The 22,548-nt window shown below is 37.4% G+C and overlaps 1 protein-coding gene and 1 pseudogene across 2 annotated transcripts in view; both read right to left on the minus strand.

Annotated features, from left to right (window-relative positions):
• The window catches only part of Pou2af2 (POU class 2 homeobox associating factor 2), a 40,690-nt gene that overhangs the window by 3,283 nt on the left and 14,859 nt on the right, over positions 1 to 22,548 (minus strand). For both annotated transcript variants that reach the window (XM_048795750.1, XM_048795749.1), the window contains exon 4: positions 1,877 to 1,919. In XM_048795750.1, coding sequence (XP_048651707.1) covers positions 1,877 to 1,919 — 43 coding nt within the window. The remainder of the gene's footprint in view (positions 1 to 1,876; positions 1,920 to 22,548) is intronic.
• Positions 2,455 to 20,588, minus strand: LOC107145697 (annotated as a pseudogene).

Genomic DNA, 22,548 nt, shown 5'->3' on the forward strand with positions numbered 1-22,548 from the left:
TGAAACTGAGGAGTCTTTTAGTGCCAGAGAGATGTTCCAGAAGAGAAGAAATGTGTTTTAAAACTACTTCCTGACCCCGTATCTTAGTTGTAGCGGGAAATACATGATCTTCATGTTTGGGGGTAGAGATGAGTGTGTAAAACCGATGGTTTAAGTATTCTAGCTGGAGGTGGGGTCAGCGTGGTCTAATTGGCTAAGACCAACCCCCTGAGTCACAGAGGGGTAGAAGTAGGGGAAAGACACAAGTGATGTTTCCCTTTACTTCCCTCAACCAGAGCAGAGGACTTCTAAACTGTGTCCCACCCATTCTTGAGGGAAAGAAGACCATCTCATGGAAACCCTTCCTCTTTGTTATCATGACTCAGTCCTGCATGATGACACACACAGAACTTAGGCCACCCGCACACGATGTTATGTATACTATGCTTATTACTCTTTCATCTCTCACAATGTCTTTCCAGCCAATCTGCAAGCTCTTTGGAGGCAGAGCTTGCAGATTTTATTTTCCATAAAATGAATAACATAATATTGTGTTCAACAATTGCATGTAAATTTATTCATTCAGAATAAGCAATCAAAATTCCCCCATCAAAACCTTTAGCATGATACTACTCACTTCACTTTCATCTTAAATTCTATAACCCCAAACTTCAAATATACTCATGCATTTTTTTTCTACTACTCATGCATTTTGAAGGCTGCAGTTAGAGTTTTAATTATAAGCAAACTTCTTTGGGGAAAAACCTGTGTAAATTCAAATTAGTATCCATAAATAGATTTCTGTTTCATGTCATAAATTTATGACCATAGGAATGAGTGGTTAAATCTGAGAGCAGAATGAAGAATATGTAAATAAAGCTTCCAGGTTGTCATATCTTTATTTCCAACTTCTAATTAAAAAACAACCATGAAGGAAAAACCTCTGCTCTCTTAAAGCCTTCCTTTTTCTCCTTAAAGGGAGGAAAAAGAATTCTAGATGAAAAGAGAAGCTGCAGAAGTTTCTCTGTGTAGAAGAGAGCAGATGAAAGCACTGTGCAATGGCATAAAATATGATTAGAAAACTTGACACAGAGACATTTGTTTATTTGAAATCCTCTAAGGCCCTTATTTATTTTTCTTACCCAGTACTGTGGGCTCTAAAACTATTGAGAAGGCCTATGTCACTTCTGAGTTTGAGCGCTGGGAGGAGTGGTTTTTTGTGTGTGCGCATGTGTGGATGAGAATGTCCCAGACTACTACTAAGAATTCCCCTCGTTTGGTGCTGTATATCTGTAACCCCAGCTACTCTGGAGGATGAGCAGGAGGACTGTGACAGGCTGGGCAACTTAGACTCTATTAAAAAAGAAAAAGAAAAGAAAAAGAAAAAGAATGCTCCTTTTCCATCCTCACAGAAATATTTAATGAGATGTGTGTTGAAATGAATACATCATGCTCAACTGAGTGGTTGATGTGCAGAGAGCACCCAGTGAATGGTAGTTCCACATCTCTGCCCTTAGGTATCTTTCTCTTTCTGTCTGAAGTAGGTACTTCGTCTATAATAGCATGTCAGAACTTTGTTTTAAAAACTGTCAGGGGCTTAATTCCTCTTGCCTTTGTGCAAAAAGTTTCTTCTAGGCTGGGGATCAAAAGGCTGACTTCAAGGCACAATAGATTCTAAATATAGGAATGACTGAATGAGGTCTGTCTTCACTGATTTTACATTTTGAAAATAGTTATTTTAAAGAATAAATTTTGTTAAAGTCATGTAAGGCAGTTGTGAAAAAACCCCAAACCAACCACCACCAACAACAAAAAACAAAACAAAACAAAACAGGAGTCCAAATGCTCAGTTTCGTTTTGAAAGGGAATTAATTGCCCATTGAATTGAAGTACTCACCTGGCATTTGGACGAAGGGAGACTGGGAGGAGCTGACGCTGCCCTGGAAGGCAAACAGAGTGCAAGTGTGTTCTTTAGGGGAGAGCTCAAATTTAATTAAGAAACCAGGTTTTACAAGCTTTATTTTCTGGTAGTCAGAATACATTACTTGAGGAATTGGATTGTGGGTGTCAACTGAGAGTAAGAATTCAAGTACTGAAGTACAAAGTTTTACAAGGGACAGAGAGAAACCAAACTCTCAGATTCTGGTAAACATGTTGATGACCACTGGCTGGGTGAAGTACAATGATTTATCCTTTGTGTTTCATTGTTAATACTTATTCATCAAATATGTATCAAGTGTTTGTATATTTTGCAATATGTACTTACATACACTTGGCATTTGGCTTCAATCACCAAAGGGCACATTTTATTGTCAATCTTTATGTAGATTTTTTTTTAGAAGCTTCATCAAGTCTAGTGACCTTGACTGTGGCTTGTCCTTGTTGCCCAGAACAGAATGTAGTTCATGATAGACACAATAAAAATATGTAAAATGAAGAGCCCATAATCTATTGAGTGTGGGGGGTTGGGTGATGTGGTTGGTTGAATTGTGTCCTCTAAATGATAGATTGATTTTTTTTTCTTTTTACCATTACAAAAATTTATTAAACAAAAAAGTTTAATATGAAAATTATAATTTTCATTAATATGAAAATTATATGATCACAGTAAAACAAGCCCTTTGGAGAGGGGACATGGATCTCTGTGCTGAACAGCCATTATTTATACTTGTTCTAAGGCTTTTAACATGATGGTTCTATTTCTTCCTATTACCACCATTCCAATATTGTTCTGTTGCCCACAGTTGCCATCTCCACACATTCATCTATCTTAAGATTTGTAAAGAGATCAAATCTCTTAAATATTCCTTGGACATATCTTCCACCATGATAATATCTTGCCCATAATTTTTTTTAAGCTTGGGAGGGTGAGCTTTGCTCCTGTTGTCTCCCTGCAGGCTCAGAGCTGCTTTAAAACAGAATTGGTAGCCTCCATCCTAGACCTGAGTCTTAATCCCTGGTCCTTGTGGATAAAACTTTATTTGGAAATAGGGCCTTTGAAGACATAATTACTTATATTAAGATGAGGTCATACTGAAATAGAGTGGGCCCTGAATCGCACAAAACTGATGTTCCTATAAAAAAGAGGACACACCAAGATACAGACTGAGGGGAGAAGGTTATGTGAAGATGGAAGCAGAAAATTGAGGGATATAACCTTAAGCTACCAAAGGCCAAGAATTGCTGGCAATCATCAGAAGTTCAGAAGAGGAGAGGATAGATTCTTTTCTAGCAGCTTCTGAGGGAACATTACTCTGACATCTTAATTTCAGACTTCTAACCTTCAGAATGGTGAGAAAATAAATTTTATTGCTTTAAACCATCTGTTTGTGGTAATTTGTTACAATAGCCCTGGGAAATGAACTTGGGGGGAGGTCGATGACCAAACAGACAATACTCTCTGTAGTGTGAGAAGTGGCATGATCAGGGAAAGGTGGGGTGATGTGGGCACCTGCGATGGTGTTAGCGGTGGTTGGGGAACATTCTGGAGGAGGTGCTGTCTGTGCCTACCTCTGAAGGACATATAAAGTTTGAGGAGGACACAACCACTCAAGCTATCTGGGCATGTAGAGTCTTGAAACATTCAAACACAAATTCTAACTCCAGAATGATCCCTAGCAAAGTAGTGGATTATATAGTTGCTATGGAAGTTAAGAAGCCTTGGCATCCAGTTCTTTGGTACTGACTTTTAGTGCTGACCCTCAAGAATCTATATACTCTCAGGAATTGCAAGAGATTTTATAGTCTCACCTAACCACCCACTCCTCAGTGTTTAAATTCTCTGCATGTTACCAACACTAAGAACATCTGATAGCCAGTGACAGAACTCAGCACCTTCTGGGGAGGCCCATTTCTTCTTCGGGGAACTTTGACTATATACAGAAGGATGGAAAGAAAACACTCTCCTAGTTCTAATCTTTTTGGTCCATATAAACAAAGTTTAACCCTTGTTCCATGTACAGACGTTCAAATATTTGAAGACAATCCATTATTCCCCAACAGTCTTAGCTCCAGATTCTATAACAAATACCATAGACTGGGTGGCTGGCTTAAATGATAATTTATTTCTCATAGTTCAGGGGACTGGAAGTCTGAAGTCATGACTAGGGCCTTCTTTCTCGTGTCTTTCTGAATCTTTACATGGCAAAGAGAGAAATCATCTCACTTGTGCCTCTTCCTGCTCTACTCTTGGGACCTAATTATCTGTGTAAGGCCCCACCTCCAAATACCATCACAATGAGAATTAGGGATTTAACATATGAATTTTGAGAAGGACATAAACATTCAGTCCATAGCTCAAACCATGAATTTTGCCTTTTGCAGGCAAAATATCCTCCACCCCTCAGAGTCAGCATAATATTAAAAATAAATATTCTGGAACCAGTGTTTGAGTTCCATCACTGCCTCTTGTTTGTTGTCGGATCTTGGGTACATGAAGATTGACATGAAGATTAACTGAGATCATAGATGTCAAGTACTTATAATGGTGTCTGGCACAGATTAGGAAGTGTATACTCATGAGCTATTATTATACTAGTCCCCCCTTATTTGTGGAGGATATGTTCCAAGACACCCAGTGGATGCCTGAATCTGTGAATAGTACCAAACCCCCATATACTTTTTTTTCCTACTTATACATATGATGATAGAGTTTAATTTATAAATTAGGCATAGTAAGAGATTAATAATAACTAAGGATAAAACAATTATAATGGTATACTGTGTAATAAAATCACCAGCATCATTACTCTTGCACTTTGGAGGCTGTTATTAAGTAAAATGAGGGTTACTTGAATGTACACACTGTGATACCATGACAGTGACATGATAACTGAGAGGGCTGCTGAGTGACTCACTTGTGGGCAGTATATACAGTGTTGTCATACTAGACAAAGCTATGATTCACATTCTGAGCAGGACAGAGTGGGATGGCATGAGATTTTATCTTGCTACTCCGAACGGTGCACAATTAAAAAAAATCACCAATTGTTTATTTCTGGAATTTTCCATTTAACATTTTCAGACAGCAGTTGGCTGTGGGTAACTGAAACTGTGGAAAATGAAACTGAGGATAATGGTGGGGGTGAGGGGAAAGTGCTGTAACCTGCTGTATTTTTAAGTACCTTTAAATCTGTGCTATATTCCTCTAAGTATGCTTTAATTTATGTGTTTTTCCTGTTCAATAAGTTCACATATTTGAGTGGAAGGAGGGAACTCTTGGGCATGTAGTGGCCAGGAGTGGGTAAAGATCAGGGTCCCCTAACATTTGCATGATTTAACCATAGATGTGCCTGTGTCTGGGCACATCATCCCATGCTGCTAGGATCCATGTTGTCCAGTGTTACCCTCTTGTTTCTGGCTCTTGTCTGGCTGGTTTTGTCCTTCAAGGATTGTGTCAATCCTTATACCTTCTGGCTTCTGCCTCCTTTCCAGTATGATCGGGGAGTGGCAGGGTGGTAGCTGTCCTGGGTGCTGTCTGGGGAGATGTCCCATAGTTCTTCCACCTTCTCTGTCTACCTATTTCCTTGATCTCTGTGGCCAAGCTGGGGCCAGGATGAAGTCTTCTTTAAGTCAAAGTACACATACCCAATTTGATGTGTGGACCTTTCCAGCACCAAAGCTGCCCATAACTACCACAACAGCACCCTGTTCTCCCCTCAGCCTCTGTCATCAGCTGGCATGGCCCTGCTTCCTACTTCTGCCCCAAGCCCAGAGAGAGACCAGGATATGCCACTGTCCCTTCACCCTTGATGACTCAGCCATAAAACTTTTCCTAGCTTCCTCTTCTATCACCAGTAGTCCTTGCATCTTCTTTCCTCCCCCTCCTCCTTCTGCCTTGGTTAAATTGCTACCATGGAGCTATCAGCACTATTTCCCCAAATCATTTTTAAATCTGAAGGATTTACAGAGACTTTATAAGTTTGGTTGATTTTTTAAAAAACAAATATTTGATGAAAAGAAGCCTCTTCTGTTCCTTTCCCTTATATAATTTTCCTTCTACCTGCTGTGGAAATGACACCTTCTATTTCCATTCCTTATGGTTACCCATAAAATTTTACCATGCAGGTTTAACAAAAGCTACAAATAACATCTGAACCCTGTCACTGAAAGACAGGAAGCTGAGGACATTAACTTTTACCACTCCTCTCCTAATTCTCATGTATATGCTATTTTCTTAAATTTTACTTTCTTTCTTTATATTAAACCTTCACAAATGATCATTATCACTTTATTAAGTAAACATGTATTAGGTTTACCTTACATGTATACCATTTTCTTTGCTGCTCTTCTTTCAGATTTTCTAGATCCATTTCTTTCTCCTAAATGAATTCTCTAGAAAATTCCTTAAGTGTAGGTGGTTTTTGGTATTAAACTGTTTCAGATTTTATTTATTTGAAAAATATAATTTCTTTTGACTTGTACTCAAAAGATAGTTTCTGGATTTATAATTATAACTTCATAGGATGTTTTCTCCTTGGCACTTAGAGATATCATTCCACTGTCTTTTGGTTTCCATGATTGCTATTAAAAAGTCTGCTATTAATCTTCCAGTTATTCTTTGTTGATCTTTTCTTCCTGATTGCTTTTAACACTCCCATTGTCATGGAGGCTCTTCAAATTCAGTTCACTTTATCATAGATTTCATTTTATTTATCATGCTTGATTTAGCACATACTTAATTTGTGGAGGGAGTCATTTCTTTCATAAATTCTGGAGAATTTTCAACCACATCTTTTCAAATTTTGCCTTATTCTGTCCTTCTGAAACTGTTTATATATATTTTAGACCTTTTACTTTTATCTTCTAAATTTCATAATCTTTCTTTATATCCATAATTTTCTGTTCTTTATTTTTGGATAGATTGATATGGATTTCTTCAGATCCATGTCTAGTTCACTAACTCTTTCCTTAGATTTTGTTAATTTGCCATTTCACTCATATTAAACAATTTATATTGATTTTATATTTTTTTAAAGACATAATGGTTTATTCAAAGGCATAACAAAAACAATTTAGAACTGAGGCAGGAATTTTTAAATGTCAGTACTATGAAATCATTTACATTTTAGGGCTTAACATTGACAGCTTGAAAAATTTGGGGGTCTCTTGGATGTATAACTTTTTTTAATGGTTTAGTCCCTTTTGTAGAGTAATTATTATTTCTATATATTCCATTTTTTAAAAATTCTGCTTGGTAAATTTTGATGTTGACTGTTCATTATTTAAGTTACTTTTCTTTTGGTAATTATAATATTTAAAAGTCCTGTGAATTTAAATTTATTGCTTTTGATGACTCTTTCAGAGTGATTTGGTTCTTTTTTCTTGGTACCTGAGATTGAACTCAGGGGCCACTCACTCAACCACTGAGCCACATCCCTAGCTCTTTTTGTATTTTATTTAGAGACGGGGTCTCCTCTGTTGATTAGGGCCTTGCTAAGTTGCTGAGGCTGGCTTTGAACTCCAAATCCTCCTGCCTCATCATCCTGAGCCTCTGAGATTGCAGGTGTGCACCACCATGTATTGGTGATCTTTTATTGAGACTCATTTGGTTGTGTGAAAAACTGGGGTCCTAAACTGAGGTTGCTTTCCTCCAGAAGATTTATATTTGTAATTCTCTGGAGCCAGGTTCCCTTTCAGATTCTTCAGATTAATCCTGGAGCCCCCAGGATAAACTCAACATCCCAGCCTTGGCTATAGCTCAAGGACCCGTCTTTACAAGTAAAGCCAGTTTGGATACTTATCCTCAGGGAAACTTCTTTTTGACATGATCATCTTTTTATCATTCAATGCCTTAATTTCTGCCAAACCTTTTCCCAACCTCCCATTCCAACCCTGTTATCCTACCTCCAGATTTAAAGATTTTCCTTACCATTTCATTAGCTCAAAAACTCATTAAAATTTGTTGTATACAGAATCTGGCTTTTTTTTGGGGGGGGGGAGGGCTCTCCCCAACTGAGACTATCTAGCCTCCCTGGAGCAGAATTGAATCCCTAAATATTGAACCTTGATGTAGATGCCTTCTTGGTGTTTACACAGCACAAAAGCTTTTCTTTTTCTATGATTCTTATAGCAGGGATTTAAATTGTAGTAGAAGTAGTGCATAAGCAATAAGTAGTAGTAGTTTCATAACACAGGCATTGTTATACCCTACGATATTATGTGTATTATCTTACTTAATTTTCACAACAAACTCAGAAGATAAGTAATATTTTCTCATTTTACTGATGAGGAAGCTGAAATAATAAGAGTATAACACAAGTTCCCTTCAGTTACAGGTGAGGCTGCTTGTGGTGGTGGCAGTGGGTGGGATCAAACAAGGACCTCTCTGATTTCAGTAACTATTATCTTGACCATTAGTTTCCCAAGCATTTTAATAACTCAAAAATTTAAAAAAGGAAATCATCATTGTTTACAAATACCAGTATAAAGTAGACTTAGGGACATCTAGAGAGATCATATGATTACATAAAAACACACAAAGATCAAGTGGGATTGGATACCCTCTTGTCTGAATTATATAATTCAAATTTAAAGATTATCTACATACTCCTTCCTCTTTCAAGTGATATTCTATTTGAGAGAGGAACTTTATTGAGGTATAATTTACATATAATAAAATTCACAATTTTTAAGCATACAATTTGATGAATTTTGACCCACCACCATGAATATAATATGGAACATTTTCATCAAATTAATTATTTTGTAGTTATATATAGTACTGTCCCTTCTGTGGTGGCCTCGAAAATATTTTGATGGATCAATATAAAAATAAATGATAATGCATCTCTTCAGTTCATCTCATAGAACATAAAAGAATTCTAAAGGGTCTACATGGGACTGAGAAGGATTTCATGGACAGATTTCAGAGCGGGTGCTCACTTCTCCATCCATTCACAGATTTTATAGTTCGGGAGAGAAGAGCCTAAACCCGGAGCCTTCAGCATGCACCCTCATGCGAAGGGAAAACTCACATTCCTGTCTTCCTTGATCAATATATCACATTCACACTGTTGCCTGTTGGCCTACTAGTCCTCCAGAAATCATATTAAAATGAATATTGAAGAGCCCATAGCTTTTGACCAAGTGAGATGGTATATAATTTTTATTTTGCATACTGCAAACAACAGGATCCTGCAATGCCAGGTAGCCAAATTTAGAGGTTTATATTTGAATGAAATTTGCCAGTCTGAAACTTCCTGTAGCTAACACAGCAGTCTCACAGCTGCCCCAAAAGCCCCTCCATGAAAATGAGTTAATTTGAACTAATAGGTCACCAAGGTAATAAAGTGATAAGATTAGGAGTCTCCCTTGAATACATTTATTATCATTTTTATGACCCTATAATATTTTTAGGTGCCAACTGAGTTGAAATAATATGTTCAAAGGTACTAGGAAGAGATCGCTTACCGGCCTGACATTTTCACACTGCTGCATAATTTTATCTTTAAATTTGAATTATATCATTTAGAAAGTATCCCTTTAAATCTAAAGATATTGTTACTAATTCTTACATACTAGTAATTGTAGCCACTTGTGAATAGGAAGTTACTCTCTTCAAGGAATTCATAAAATTTTATACATTTAATTTCTGATCATTTTATATCTGGTTGGGAGGAAGTAGAACTGATGATATTATCTTGAACATTCTAATACCACATTTTAATGTCTGAATGTAGACCCACCAAAACATCATATGATTTTCCTCCTACTTTAAAATGAATGTAAAGATATGCCATAGGCTAACACAGCCTTTAAATGAGTACCTTGTTGGAATAGAACACTTTCTTCGCAAGACAAAAATGAGAATAGAGAATTTGATGCTTTAGTTAATGTGATAAGTATGTGGTAGAACCAGGGGCATTCTGATTGGTGTCGAATCTTATATGGTGATTATACTTTCTCAAACAATTCTAATACATTTTATTACTTTTGCAATCTTCGAAACAGGTTATGACTTGTAGGCCGCTTCTTTAAGATAATTTTTTTTTAGTACTGGGGATTGAACCCAGAGGTGCTTAACCACTGAGCCATATCTCCAGCCCTTTTTATGTTTTATTTTGAGAAAGTTCTCGCTAAGCTGCTTAGGACCTTGCTAAATTGCTGAAGCTGGCTCTGAACTCATGATCTTCCTGCCTCAGCTTCCTAAATCACTGGGATTACAGGCATGTACCACCACACCCAGCTTGAGTTACATTTTAAATCAAAAATAAGAAAAATACTCCATAATGGATAAAAACCACACTTATAAGCATCTACTATGTTCCAGGTGCTCTATATGATATTATCATAGTAGAAAGTAGATATTCTCTGTTTTACAAAAGGAGAAATAAAACATCAGAAAAGATAAGTAATATACCCAAGGTCACACATCTTATGAATTAAAAAACTAGTATTGAAACCCAAGACTGAGCTTTCAAGACATAAGAAGTACACTAGTCCCTCAATTGAACCACAAGGATTTTATTGGCCAACCATATGTGGAAGGCACAGTGCTGGATTTTGCAGGTGCTAGGAAAAAAATTCAATCAACTGCTTAGATTAGGACCTACTTAAGGAGACAAGTTATCTGTGACAAATTAAATATAGACTTTTTTTCAGTAGCTCCTTGCATCAGGAAGTGAAGTCTATATCTCTACCTTGAATTTAGGATGACTTTGTGACTTGCTTAGGCCAATAGAATATGCAAAAGTAATACGGAAATTTCAGAGTCTAGGCCTTAAAGGGATTTGCAGATTTCACCTTCATCTGCTTGAAATGCCCTTTAACCTCTTCAAAAGGAAGCTGATCCAGTCTCCTAGGTGGAAGTGAATCCAGGTGCTCCTGCTGATAACCAGCAGCACCAACTAGAGATCAGGGAGAAAAGTCATTCTAGACTTTTCAGCTAAATTCAACTGGGGAAAAATAAAGGAACTGGAACACACAAACTGTGTGTCAACCGTAAGAAATAATAATAGCTATTTTTTTAAACTGCTAAGATTAAGGTGGTTTCCTATACAGAAATAAGTATCTGATACAGACATGCTCAAGAAAGAGTTGCTTGTGATACCTAACAGTATGCACCTCGTTTCTAGGTGTGTGGTCCATGATCTACAAACTGGAAGTTATAAAAGCAGGAAATTGGTGTGCTGAGGGTTAGGGTTGGGTGCTGAAGCTGAGGGGATGCAAAAAGAGAAAAGGAAGCTCCCAGGTGTGAGGAATTTTGTAAACCAAACACCTGGGAGGGAAATCACAGCTTTTCTTCAAGAAATAATCAGCAAGTTGATTTGTTGGGAGTTGAAGTTTCACTTTGCTGATAAAATAAAAATACATTCTTTGCCTACCGTGCTCCAGGATTGTAGTGATTGCCAGAGATATGAAGAAGGATGAGATATGAATTCTATTCTTAGCATATGGTTTCATAGGGAAAATAGTTACATAAATATTTATGTGTGTGTATGTGGATATATATGTAGTTAGTGCAATAATTAAAGTAGTTGAGAGGACTAGCATTTCCTGTTACCTACTTCCTATCAGACTCTGTGCCAAATGCTTTATGAGTGTGTCTCATGATCTTTAGTGACAACGAAGATTTGAGAGCTTTATGTACTCTGCAGTGTGCTTAATGATTTACATGCATTTTCTCATCAACTCCATACCATTAATCAATGAGATAGATTGTTGTTATCCCTAGTTTATAGATTGAAAAAGTCATCGATGTTGTGAAGGACTTGTCCAAGGTCATAGAGCTAGTGACGACATAGTTTAGATTTTAACCTCCATCTACTCTAACTACAGTTTTGTGCAGGTAGAGGATTGGGGGTGATTTATTGTCCTGGGAGAATGTGATCGAACACATCATAATGTAGGTGATGTCTGAGTCTGGTTCTGAAGGACGAAAGGAAATCAGTAAGCAGATTAGCATAAAGGTGTTGACATCATGGAGAAAACCAAAGCCTGGAATGTGTGGGACAGCATGTCAGCAGCAGGGAAATGCAAGCAGGAAGTGTGAAGACAGGAGGGTTGAAGAGAAGCTGGAGAAAGATGCAGAAGCCAGATTGTACAGTGCTTTTTCAGTGATGCTAAGGATTTCAAATTTGTCTACTAGCAGACTATGATTTCTTAGCAGTGTAGACATGGCAAAAGTGATGTCCTAGGCAAATTGAATCTGAGGTTGAAATGACAGATCTGAAAGGTTGATGATGTGGATATTGTACTTGATCAGAGATCCATTGGCAAGTGTCTGATGGTATTTCAGGAGGTCATCAGGTGACATTTCTATCCACATCTATTTGGCATCCTTTAGAGGATGTATTAGCAAAGTCTAATATGTGCCCGTAGGTGCTGAGGATTGCTAGACAAGTGTCCTGGGTGCTCTGCAATCTCAGTGCTCTCTCCTTCTTTTCTTCATTACAACCTTCTGGCTGATGCATGTGTGTACAGAGTGGGTTGGTCCTACTTACAAGGGGGAAAAAAACCATTTTTCAATGATTCAATTTAATGGTACACTGTATAGGTCCAATCTGAAGGCCAATAAGGATTTTTAATTGAGGAAGCAACATTGAAACAGAGATCCTCAAAAACACCTTGCATCTACAAAGCCTGGGCTCTAGGGGACTTAACTCTTAAGAAAAAAGCTTGCCTGATTTTGTGCCACTTTTATCTCCACCATCAACAGTAGGGACTATGTTATTGATATAAAAGTATTAATGATTTGTTTAATGCCTTCAACTGTATAAAGGTATAATAAAGGCACAAAACCATGTTCAGCCTGGTGTGGTGGTACATACTTGTAATCCCAGCAGCTTGTGAGGCTGAGGCAGGAGGAGCCCAAGTTCAAAGCCAGCCTCAGCTATTTAGTGAGGCCCTTAGTAACTTAGCAAGACCCTGTTTCTAAATAAAATATAAAAAAGGGCTGGGGATGTGGCTCAGTGGTTAAATGTCCCTGTGGTTAAACATCCCTTGTACAACAAACAAACAAACAAACAAACATGTCAAATTCTGAGGGAAAGGAATTTACCGTGAACATATTAATTTATGCATTTTTGTAATAGAACATGTGATTATATAACATATTTGATATTCATTAACTTGTTGATGCAACAACTTAATTTCTCTAAAATAAAATGTTAACAAAATCTGGAAGAATGCACATGAAACTAAAGGTAGTTATCCTTAAGATGTAACAGAGTGGGGAGGGGACTGGGAGACTTCAGTAGACTCCTATTCTCCATCTTATACTCTTTGTTTCTATTTGAAAATTTTACAAGGTATTTCTTGTGTAATTAAAGCAACTAGGTAATGAAAATAAATAGCCATTAGGTCTTCTATCTTTATTGCAAATCTCAGATTTTTAAAAACTACGATTCCAAATGTCTTAAATTTCTGGGTTATGAATTATTTTATGTCCTTCGGAAGGCTCACACAGTTACAGAATTCCAACTTTCTGACAGTTTCTTACAATTTTTTTTTTTACTGTTAAAACTCTCCTGCTTGGCATAAAATTATACCCAGACTGTCTCTGTGAAAAAATGATTGCTGTTGCCTAAGTTACAAAATGAAACATATTTTTTTACCCCTGGATCTTGGTGTGCCTTTGGAATGCTATTTGTATTTATGTAGCTAAGTTAGAACAACAGGAGTCACTGGGATGTACTTTGGCCAGAACAGAATCTGCAGAACTTCAACCCTGCCAGATGGACTTGCGATGGCTGTTTTGCTGCAAAACCTGATTATTTTTGCAAGCTGCATGAAAGAATTTACCAGCAGGAATTATTTTAAATTTCATGACATTTAAAAAAAAAGACAGAACTAGTAGAACAGCTGAAAAAATAAGTTGCTTGCAAAAGGTTCGCTTTTATTATTAATAAAAAAAAAATTTCTGCAATTGTGAAGGAGCAGGTGGTTGGGTGGGGAACACAGAAAGCCCTGGAAATGTGGTTTGGTTCTCTAAACAGGTCAGGACAGTGGGCTAATTAAATTCAGACAATGGGCCCTTTAGAAAGCCTTAGAAAATAAAGCATTCATTCAAATGAATGCCAAGAGTATAGTGTGTAGCTGTATTCAAACGATGGCATTTTGAGTTTACAAGGCATTGCCTGCTCAAAAAAATGTTTTTTTTTCCTTTTTTTTGATTTTTTTCTGGGTTCATGAAGGGCTTGGTTAGCAATGTTAACAGGCAATATGCAAACTACTGTGCTATGAGAAAGAGCGAGAGGTGTGGGGGAGACACTCCCAGGATGGACATGGATTCCCTTTGTCAATAATCTTGTAAAAATTACAAATAATAAGAAATAAATTCTTCTGGAATTCAGAAAAAAAAACAAGGGCAAATGAGATGCATTAATTAAAGAAAAACTGCAGTTTTCCTAAGAGTGTTAGTAATCAAACACAAAGAACAAAAGGTACTTCTAAAAATATAAGAAAAATAAAGATAATATAGAAAAAACAAAAATCTCAAAAAACATAAGAAAAATAAAACAATAGCAAAGCAGGAAGATGTACATTAGGCCATCTGATGGTCATTTATTTTTTTTGTGCCCAGACAAGCATGCAATCTCACTAAAGCTAGGACACATTGTAGGGTGAGTTCAGTTTGCAAAACCTGAAGAGATGCGAAATAATTTTTATGGTGAATTCTAGGAAATCAGAGAAGAGTATTTCCTGAAATAGCCACGGGGCTGACTTTTTCAGTCATATGTCTTCAGGAGTTGGGGTGCCTTAGTCTAGAGCTGACCGTTTTTCCGGCTATCAATTCAATATCCCATCCATCTGTGTTCTTAGATCTGAAAATACAGTCATGACTGTAATTCTCCCTTGAATTTATGTGTGGTCAACCCTCTTGTTTTGAGGTCTGAATGTTTTTTTGCTGTTTCTTCTGGCCTTTTCCTTATTGTTTAGCACAACTAGAATACCAAAAAGAAGTAGTGCAGTGCACAAATTGTTCAAGTTTTAGTGCTTTTCGGATGTAGATCTTAATGAAAATTAGATTTATATATTAGGAAAGAGTTCTGTCTCTCTTAAGTATGGAACATGAGGAAATGAGAGCATTGATGGTCTTCTTCCCTCCATCTTTCCCCATGTTCCATAAGGAAATACGTGCATTAGGAAACTTCCTTCCCTTTCCTTAGTGGCTTTTGTATTTATTAAGAACAATTGATCAACAAATATTTGAAAAAATGTTCAACATCTCTGGCATTTAGAGAAATGCAAATCAAAAGTACTCTAAGGTTTCATCTCACTCCAGTCAGAATGGCAGCTATCAAGAATGCAAACAATAAGTGTTGTCGAGGATGTGGGGAAGAAGACACACTCATACATTGCTGGTGGGTCTGCAAATTGATGCAACCATTATGGAAAGTAGTATGGAAATTCCTTAGAAAACTTGAAATGGAACCACCATTTGGCCCAGCTATCCCACTCCTTGGTTTAAACCCAAAGGATTTAAAAACAGTATGCTATAGTGACACAACCACATAAATGTTTTTAGCAGTTCAATTCTCAATAGCTAAATTGTGGAGCCAACATAGGTGCCCTTCAATAGATGAATGATAAAGAAATTGTGGTATATATACACAATGAAATATTACTCAGCATTAAAAGAGAATAAAATCATGGCATTTTCAGGTAAATGGATGGAGTTGGAGAATATCATGCTAAGGGAAGTAAGCCAATCCTAAAAATCCAAAGGCTGAATGTTTTCTCTGATAAGTGGATGCTGATCCATAATGGGGGTAGGGTGGGGAGCATGGGAGAAATGGAGGAACTTTGGATAAGGCAAAAGGGAGGGAGTGGAAGGGAGACGGAATGGGGGCAGGAAAGATAGTGGAATGATATGGACATCATTATCCTAGATACATGTATGAAGACATGAATGATGTGACTCTACTTTGTGTACAACCAAAGAAATGAAAATTGTGCTCCATTTGTGTACTATCAATTGAAATGCATTCTGCTGTCTTATATAAGAAATTATAACAAATAAATTTTAAAAAGAAAAAAAAGAATATGAGTAAGGTGCTTTTATGTATATACAAAAGTACAGACACCATGGGGGTTAGAAGAGCATCAGAAGGATGGGGTCATCAGAGACACTGGGTAAACTGAGGTAGGAAATGCTGTGTTTCCTGGGTTTAGGAGTCTTTCTGGGTCTCAAAAGGGGGAGCTGATATGCTGCCTGCTCAAGTGAGTGAAGGGGCAGCCTACCTCAAGTCCCAGAAGTTAGTCATAGGATACCAACCTCAATCAGAATGGTAGTCACACTTCATCACAAGACACAGCAGGGAAGGAAGTAAGCTTCAGACAAGAAGAGGCCAGAGAGAAATGGGTTGTGTGAGGTTGGCCCTAGAGATCACCAGGAGAGCAGAAAAGCGGCTTCTGCAAGGTCAGTGGTATACCTGGACTCTGAATCAGGAGGTGCTCTTCAGAGAGGGTGAAACCATGGATGGCTGCAGGAGACTAGAGATCCAGGAGAGGTAGAAATGATGGAGGGGCAGGAATGATGGAGGCAGGTTCTGGGACTCTGGGACAGAACCAGAGTAAGTTCTAGAAGGAAATGAAAAACTTCTTGGGTCTCATTTCTTCTCAGATGTCTGTAAATCATAGGAAAGGAAGGTCCTATTCTGTTCAGGCTGGGTGTGGCATCCCTGGACCCTTTCAGACACACTGCAATGACGGGAGAGAGACATGTGTGGCCTGCAGGGAGCCGAACATGTAACTGGAGTCAAACACCGTGTATGAAGTCTAAGGGGTGAGATGGGCGAGCAGGAGGACCTGAAGGAAAGAGGTTACTCCAAAACTTGTCTTCTTTGCTGTGGCTATATAAACTTAAGAACATAATACTTTGGGTGTAAGAAAGACTTACCTTACAAACCTGTGTCAAAAATCCAAGCTCCACTGCTTTCTACCTAATTTTGATTTTCCTTATCTGAAAAATAGTTATCAGGGCCACCCTCCTGAGGCTGTTGTGCTCTTGTTGATAAATGAAATATATTTTAAATAGAGAAATGAAAATATTTTTCAAGTCCCTATTTCAGAGCTCAGCAGTAAATGACAGTTATTATTATTGTGGTTCCTTATTTATCCTAGAGAGAGATGATGAAAGGGGATTCATGCCTGAAAGTCACCTCAGCCATCTCACCCATGTTAGTCTTTGACCAGATGTGGAAGGACATTTATAGGCCACATAATAATTTTTGTGCTTTATGTGATTTTCTGTTTTCGGTTTTCCTGGCAAACAGGGAATTTACAAACTTCTAGTTCAACTAGAGGAAAGAGGATTTAAATCTTTCTCAGAATAAAGAAGGGGTTCAGCTTGGTGTTGGAAATTGGAGATTTGGGGTTGGGGTGCCTGTGGGTAGAATATTTTGAGTTCTGAGAAAATCTATTGAGTCAGGAAGAAAAACAGCTGTACCCAGTAGTGAGAAGGGACACATTGAGACACTGTGAACACTAATCTCCTCCCATCTGCACCACTTTTAAAATTTTTTTACATTGAGGAAATGTAGGCTCGAGAAAGTAAAATTACTTGTTAGATCAGTATGTTGGTAGTAAATCTTGATCAAAGCTTTTATTTCTTTCTTCCTGTAATTTGGAGCTAGATTTCTCATAAAAATAGTAGTTTATGATGGACAAGTATATAATTCCTGGTTCATTATCCAAGACTTGTCAAGGCTTTGGATATTTAGCACTGTGGAATGGGAGCAGCTGAAATGATCTTAATGAAATGTACCAAGTGGGAACTTCAACTCTAACCATCTTAACCTGTATAATGGAGGAGGGTAGTATTGCTGGGTCAGTATAAAATTAAGATCGTTGCTACCATGTTTATTACAGCATCATTTACAATAGCCAAGATATGGAATCAACTGAGGTATCCATTGATGGATGAATGGAAAAAGATGGTAAGGTGTACACCCTCAATGGAATATTATTCAGTTATACAAAGAAGAAATACTATCATTTGTGGCAACACGAATGGAATTGGATGACATTATATTAAGCAAAATAAGTCAGGCACAGAAAGACAAAAATACCACATGCTCTCTCACTCTTGTTTGGAAACTAAAAACATTAATCTCATAGAAGTTTAGAGTAGAATAGTGGTTAACAGAGGTTGTCAAGGTCAGTAAGGGAATAGATGGGCTGGAGAGAGGATGGCTAGCAGGAGCAGGTGTGTGGCTAGATAGGAGGATTAACTTCCAATGTTCCATAGTATAACTATGGAATGACAGAAGAATAACTATGGTTGAGAACATTTAGTCATATATTTCAAAAGAATTTTGAATGTTCCCAACACAAAGAAATGATAAATGTTTCAAGTGATGGATACACCAATCACCCTGATCATTATGCATTGATATGTGTATTGAAATGTCACACTGTACCCCATAAATATGTATAATTACTACATGTCAATTAAAAATAAAAAAGTTAAAAACCCAATCAATGAAAAAAATAAGATTGCTAGCTCTTGCTTCTACTAATTTATTGTTTCCTTCACTCATAGTGAATAAATTTTTCAGATCTACAAAGTTGTCAAGTGGACTTTTCTAATGGTTTGACGTATTTATGTTAGAATTTGTAGTAATGAGGGCAGGGATATTTGACTCCCAAGGCCACTATTCAGAGCTCCCCATAATCTGGTGTCTACCTTAGTGCTGCACACCTTGCTGTAATATTTATCAAATGCTGCCATGTGTCGGGTACTATAAAAAAACTATAAAAGCTGTCATTTGTTGAACACTTACAACATGCCATGTGTTGTGCCAGGTGCTTTGCCAACATTACCTAATTTTTCTCTCATGGAGCTTTCTGTGTTGGATATCACTGTCCCCATTTACATCAGAAGAAATGGACTTCCAGAGAAATTGGATCCCTTTCATATGCTAGAGTCATTACCAAGGTCTGTCTTGTTCTGACATGCAAGTCCTAACCACCCTACCACACTGCCATTCATTCTGGGCCAGAGGCTCCAGAAGGACAATCAGAGATAGCAGGATATTAGTCACTGGAAGGGGTTTAAGAAAACAAGCAATTACAGTGTAATATAATAAACAATTTAGCAGAAAAATATGCTGGAGGCTCTGGGAGCAGAAGGAACTGTCTGAGACCTTCCCAGGTGGGCCCGAAGCTGAGTTTTGAAGGATTGTGCACTAGACAGGCCTCTCAACAGTCTCTTCTGTTTCTCCGCTCTGCAGACAAAGTAGGTTCCCTCACTGCACAATGGCAGGTAGAGCGCCCCCTATACCTTAGCCTCTGCTGGCTCTCTGTGTTCTGCTGGGACTCTCCACCCCTGCTCACTGCTCACTTGTCATCCTTTTCCTTCAAATCTTAGCTCAAGGAACACCCTCCTCCATGGATACTTCCTCCACCTACACTGTGACTTACCCCTTCTGAACCATAGTGTTCACTGATGCTCACTGTCATGATTTTGGCACTCAGAGCAAAGCCACCTTGGTATTTTAATCACATATTTCATATATAATTTCTTCCTCTTCAACTGAACTGTTTATTTCTTCAAGGCAGTGGGTTTCTTATTTCTTTGAATACTAACCAGCATCACTACTTGAATGTAATAGTTTTTAACAGCAATCACATTAATAAAGCACCTATTATGTGGCATGCCCTTGGCAAATATTAAATACAACCTTTATGATAAATTGGCAAGGTAGAATTATTGTCTTCCTTTAACAGCAAGGTTGGGTAACTTTACCATCAGCACATAGTTGGAAAATGGCAGAACTGGGAATTGAATTTAGGTCATCTGGATCCAGAGCCAAAACTCTTCACCATGCTATGCCCCCTGGGTCTTACAGGACGAAGTTCATTAAACTCAAGTGACAGAGCTATGTGAAACATCAGCTTAAGGATATTTCAAACTGGGTACAAGGTAATTGCTAGTTCTTGCACATTCAGGTTTATTTTAAATCCTAAACAGCAATACAAATGTGAATGAAATGTGAATAGCAAGAATAAAGAACATAAAAGAACAGGATAAATGTTTTAAAGCTGAAGTCTTAAAAATGGACTCTGAGTTGTCATTTAAAGGATACAAAGTATCAGCATTAGAGATCTCACATAAACATGGAAACTATAGTTGATAATATTGTATTATGTTAGAGATTTTAGAGATTTTAAGTAGATTTTAGCTGCTGTTGTCACAAGAAAGTAATTATGTGAAATGATATATATGTTAATTTGTTTCACTGTAGTAATCATTTTACTTTCTATATGTGTTCTATAACATCACCTAAACCTCAAATAAACATAATCAAATTTATTTAGAAAATGACCACTGAGATGAGAGAAATTTTAGAGACATGGCCCAACTCTGTTTCTATTGACAAGGATACTGAGGCTCAGAGAGGAGAAGGGAACTTTCCAAGATCACTTATTGTCACAACATGGCATTCCAAGAGACTGAGGAAGGGGAACTTTCTCTTTGGGGTAGGAGAAATGTCTTATATGTTTTCCAAAGTTGCAGGGAAGTCAAAGAAACTTTGAGATGTCATAATATACAATTTCCCATTATGTATTTTTTCCCCCTACTACTTCACAAGAAATCCAAATGCAAATTACAGATCTGGACATCACATGTTTGTAGTCAGTGATAACTTACCTGTGCCCATGACTGGTATAGCAAAACAGCAGCTGGATATGCAACTAAACAAACCTCCATCTAGAAGTTCTGATGCAAAGACAGTTATTGGGACCCAAGCTAGCCAGTGTACATCTGGTCTATAGTTCGAGCTTGCCTACATCTCACCAAGATCAAACACTCTCAATGACTCTGTATCATAAACCCACTATATGACACCCATTTACCTTATGTTCCTTCAATTTTTTACTCCAGATATGTGCTATTGTCATAATTCTTTCCATTACTTACAGGGTTGTCACTCCAAAAACAATTAGGACAAATTATTAACTAAGAACTCCAGCTGACAATATGGCTTTATCCAAGGTGTTCTTGACATAGATATTTAAACTGTTAATTTAAACATCAGGACTTGAGAAAATGTAGAAAGAGAAAATAATTGTAAGTAATTATAAGTGAAGGACAAACACTTCAGGTGGGTATGAATGAATCCTGCCAAATAGAAGCAGTTAAAATTTGCTCTGTTATCTACACAATATGTATAATTGAAGGCCACAAAGTCTATATGTATTTCCTACTTGGGATATTCCTCCTCAACCTTTTCCTCCAAAAACAGAACCAGAAATCTTATTTTTCTTTGTGTAATTTAAAGAACATTCATACTGATTTCACTGTTTTTACTGACGGTGGAATTTTGATGAATGAGCAGAGCAGGAGACCTATTAACTGTGTCCATAAATCACAAATCAACAGAACAGATTGATCATCAGAACCCGCTTCCCAGCTCTCTTCTTAATCTTCTGCATACCACACAGTGTTCCTCCATTCTCCCATGCAATTTTAATTTTAAACCAATTTCCATTTCCTACTCAGCAAGTTTTTACAAATTTTCCCTCCTGCCAGCTGTTGTATATTCAATGATTTTAAATGAATCTTTATGATAGCTTCAGAAAAACTTGATTAGAAAGCTAAATAGCCTGCAAATTGTTCACTGAATTTTGAAACAAAACTGAAAAATTGCAGCTATTAGACTTACTGCTTCTGTTTTTATAGATAACAGAGTTTATTGAATTTTGTGATGTTATTTTAAAAAAATTCAATGAATAGCTTTTATGGAACTCCATTGAAATAGTGTAATTGAAAGAAAATGTGGCAATCAGAAATCTAATTATATACTTTTTGGTACTGGATGTTAGTGAATGACTCATATTTATTTATTCTGGCAGACGATCTATTAATGTAGTAAATAATAACAGAACAATTTTGAGAAAGAAAAAAGAAAAGCCATGATTTTTAAATAGATGTACACACAATAGTAGTTGTGAAGCCACAGAATTATGGCTAAAATGTATAGAAGTGTTTTTAATTTCCAGTCTTTGGTGAAAATTTCTTGATTCAAGCTTTTTGTTTTTAAAATGGTGTTTTTCTTTTATGCCCACAGCAAAGATGTGAAAATGGTATCAAAAACAGATGTCATTGAGGGAGACTGGTAAAGATGGATCAGCATGGTTTGTGTAAACTTGTCAGAGTGTTGTGACAGAGAGAAGAGCAGTGATTTGGGCATTGGATAATTCCTTCCTGGAGCCTACTTGTCCCCAGGGACAGACATAGTTTTCATAATATGCGTGCACTGGTTTTCCGGGACTGCTGTATCCATCAGAATCTATCTTCTAGTTCTGGGGACCATAGTCTAAAATCTGGGTGTCACCACAGGGGATCCAGGGGAATCTGTTCCTTGCCTCGCCAGGCTTTTGGTGGCTGCTGGGATTCCTTGACTTGTAGCCTCATCACAATCTCTGCTGAAGTAGTCACTTTACCTTCTTTCATGTCTTCTCTGCATGTGTTTTTCTCTCTCAAAACTCCCCCGTGGCCTCCGCGCAAGTCTTAACTTAATCACAAATTTTCCCCTATGAGGCAATATTCACAGGTCCCAGGGATTTCACATGGGCTTCTTGATTTTTTCCCCATTTTCTTCTTTTCTTTTTGCCTAA

This window comes from Marmota marmota, unplaced genomic scaffold, assembly GCF_001458135.2.
Source record: "Marmota marmota marmota unplaced genomic scaffold, marMar, whole genome shotgun sequence".
In the NCBI taxonomy this organism is placed as follows: Eukaryota; Metazoa; Chordata; class Mammalia; order Rodentia; family Sciuridae; genus Marmota; species Marmota marmota.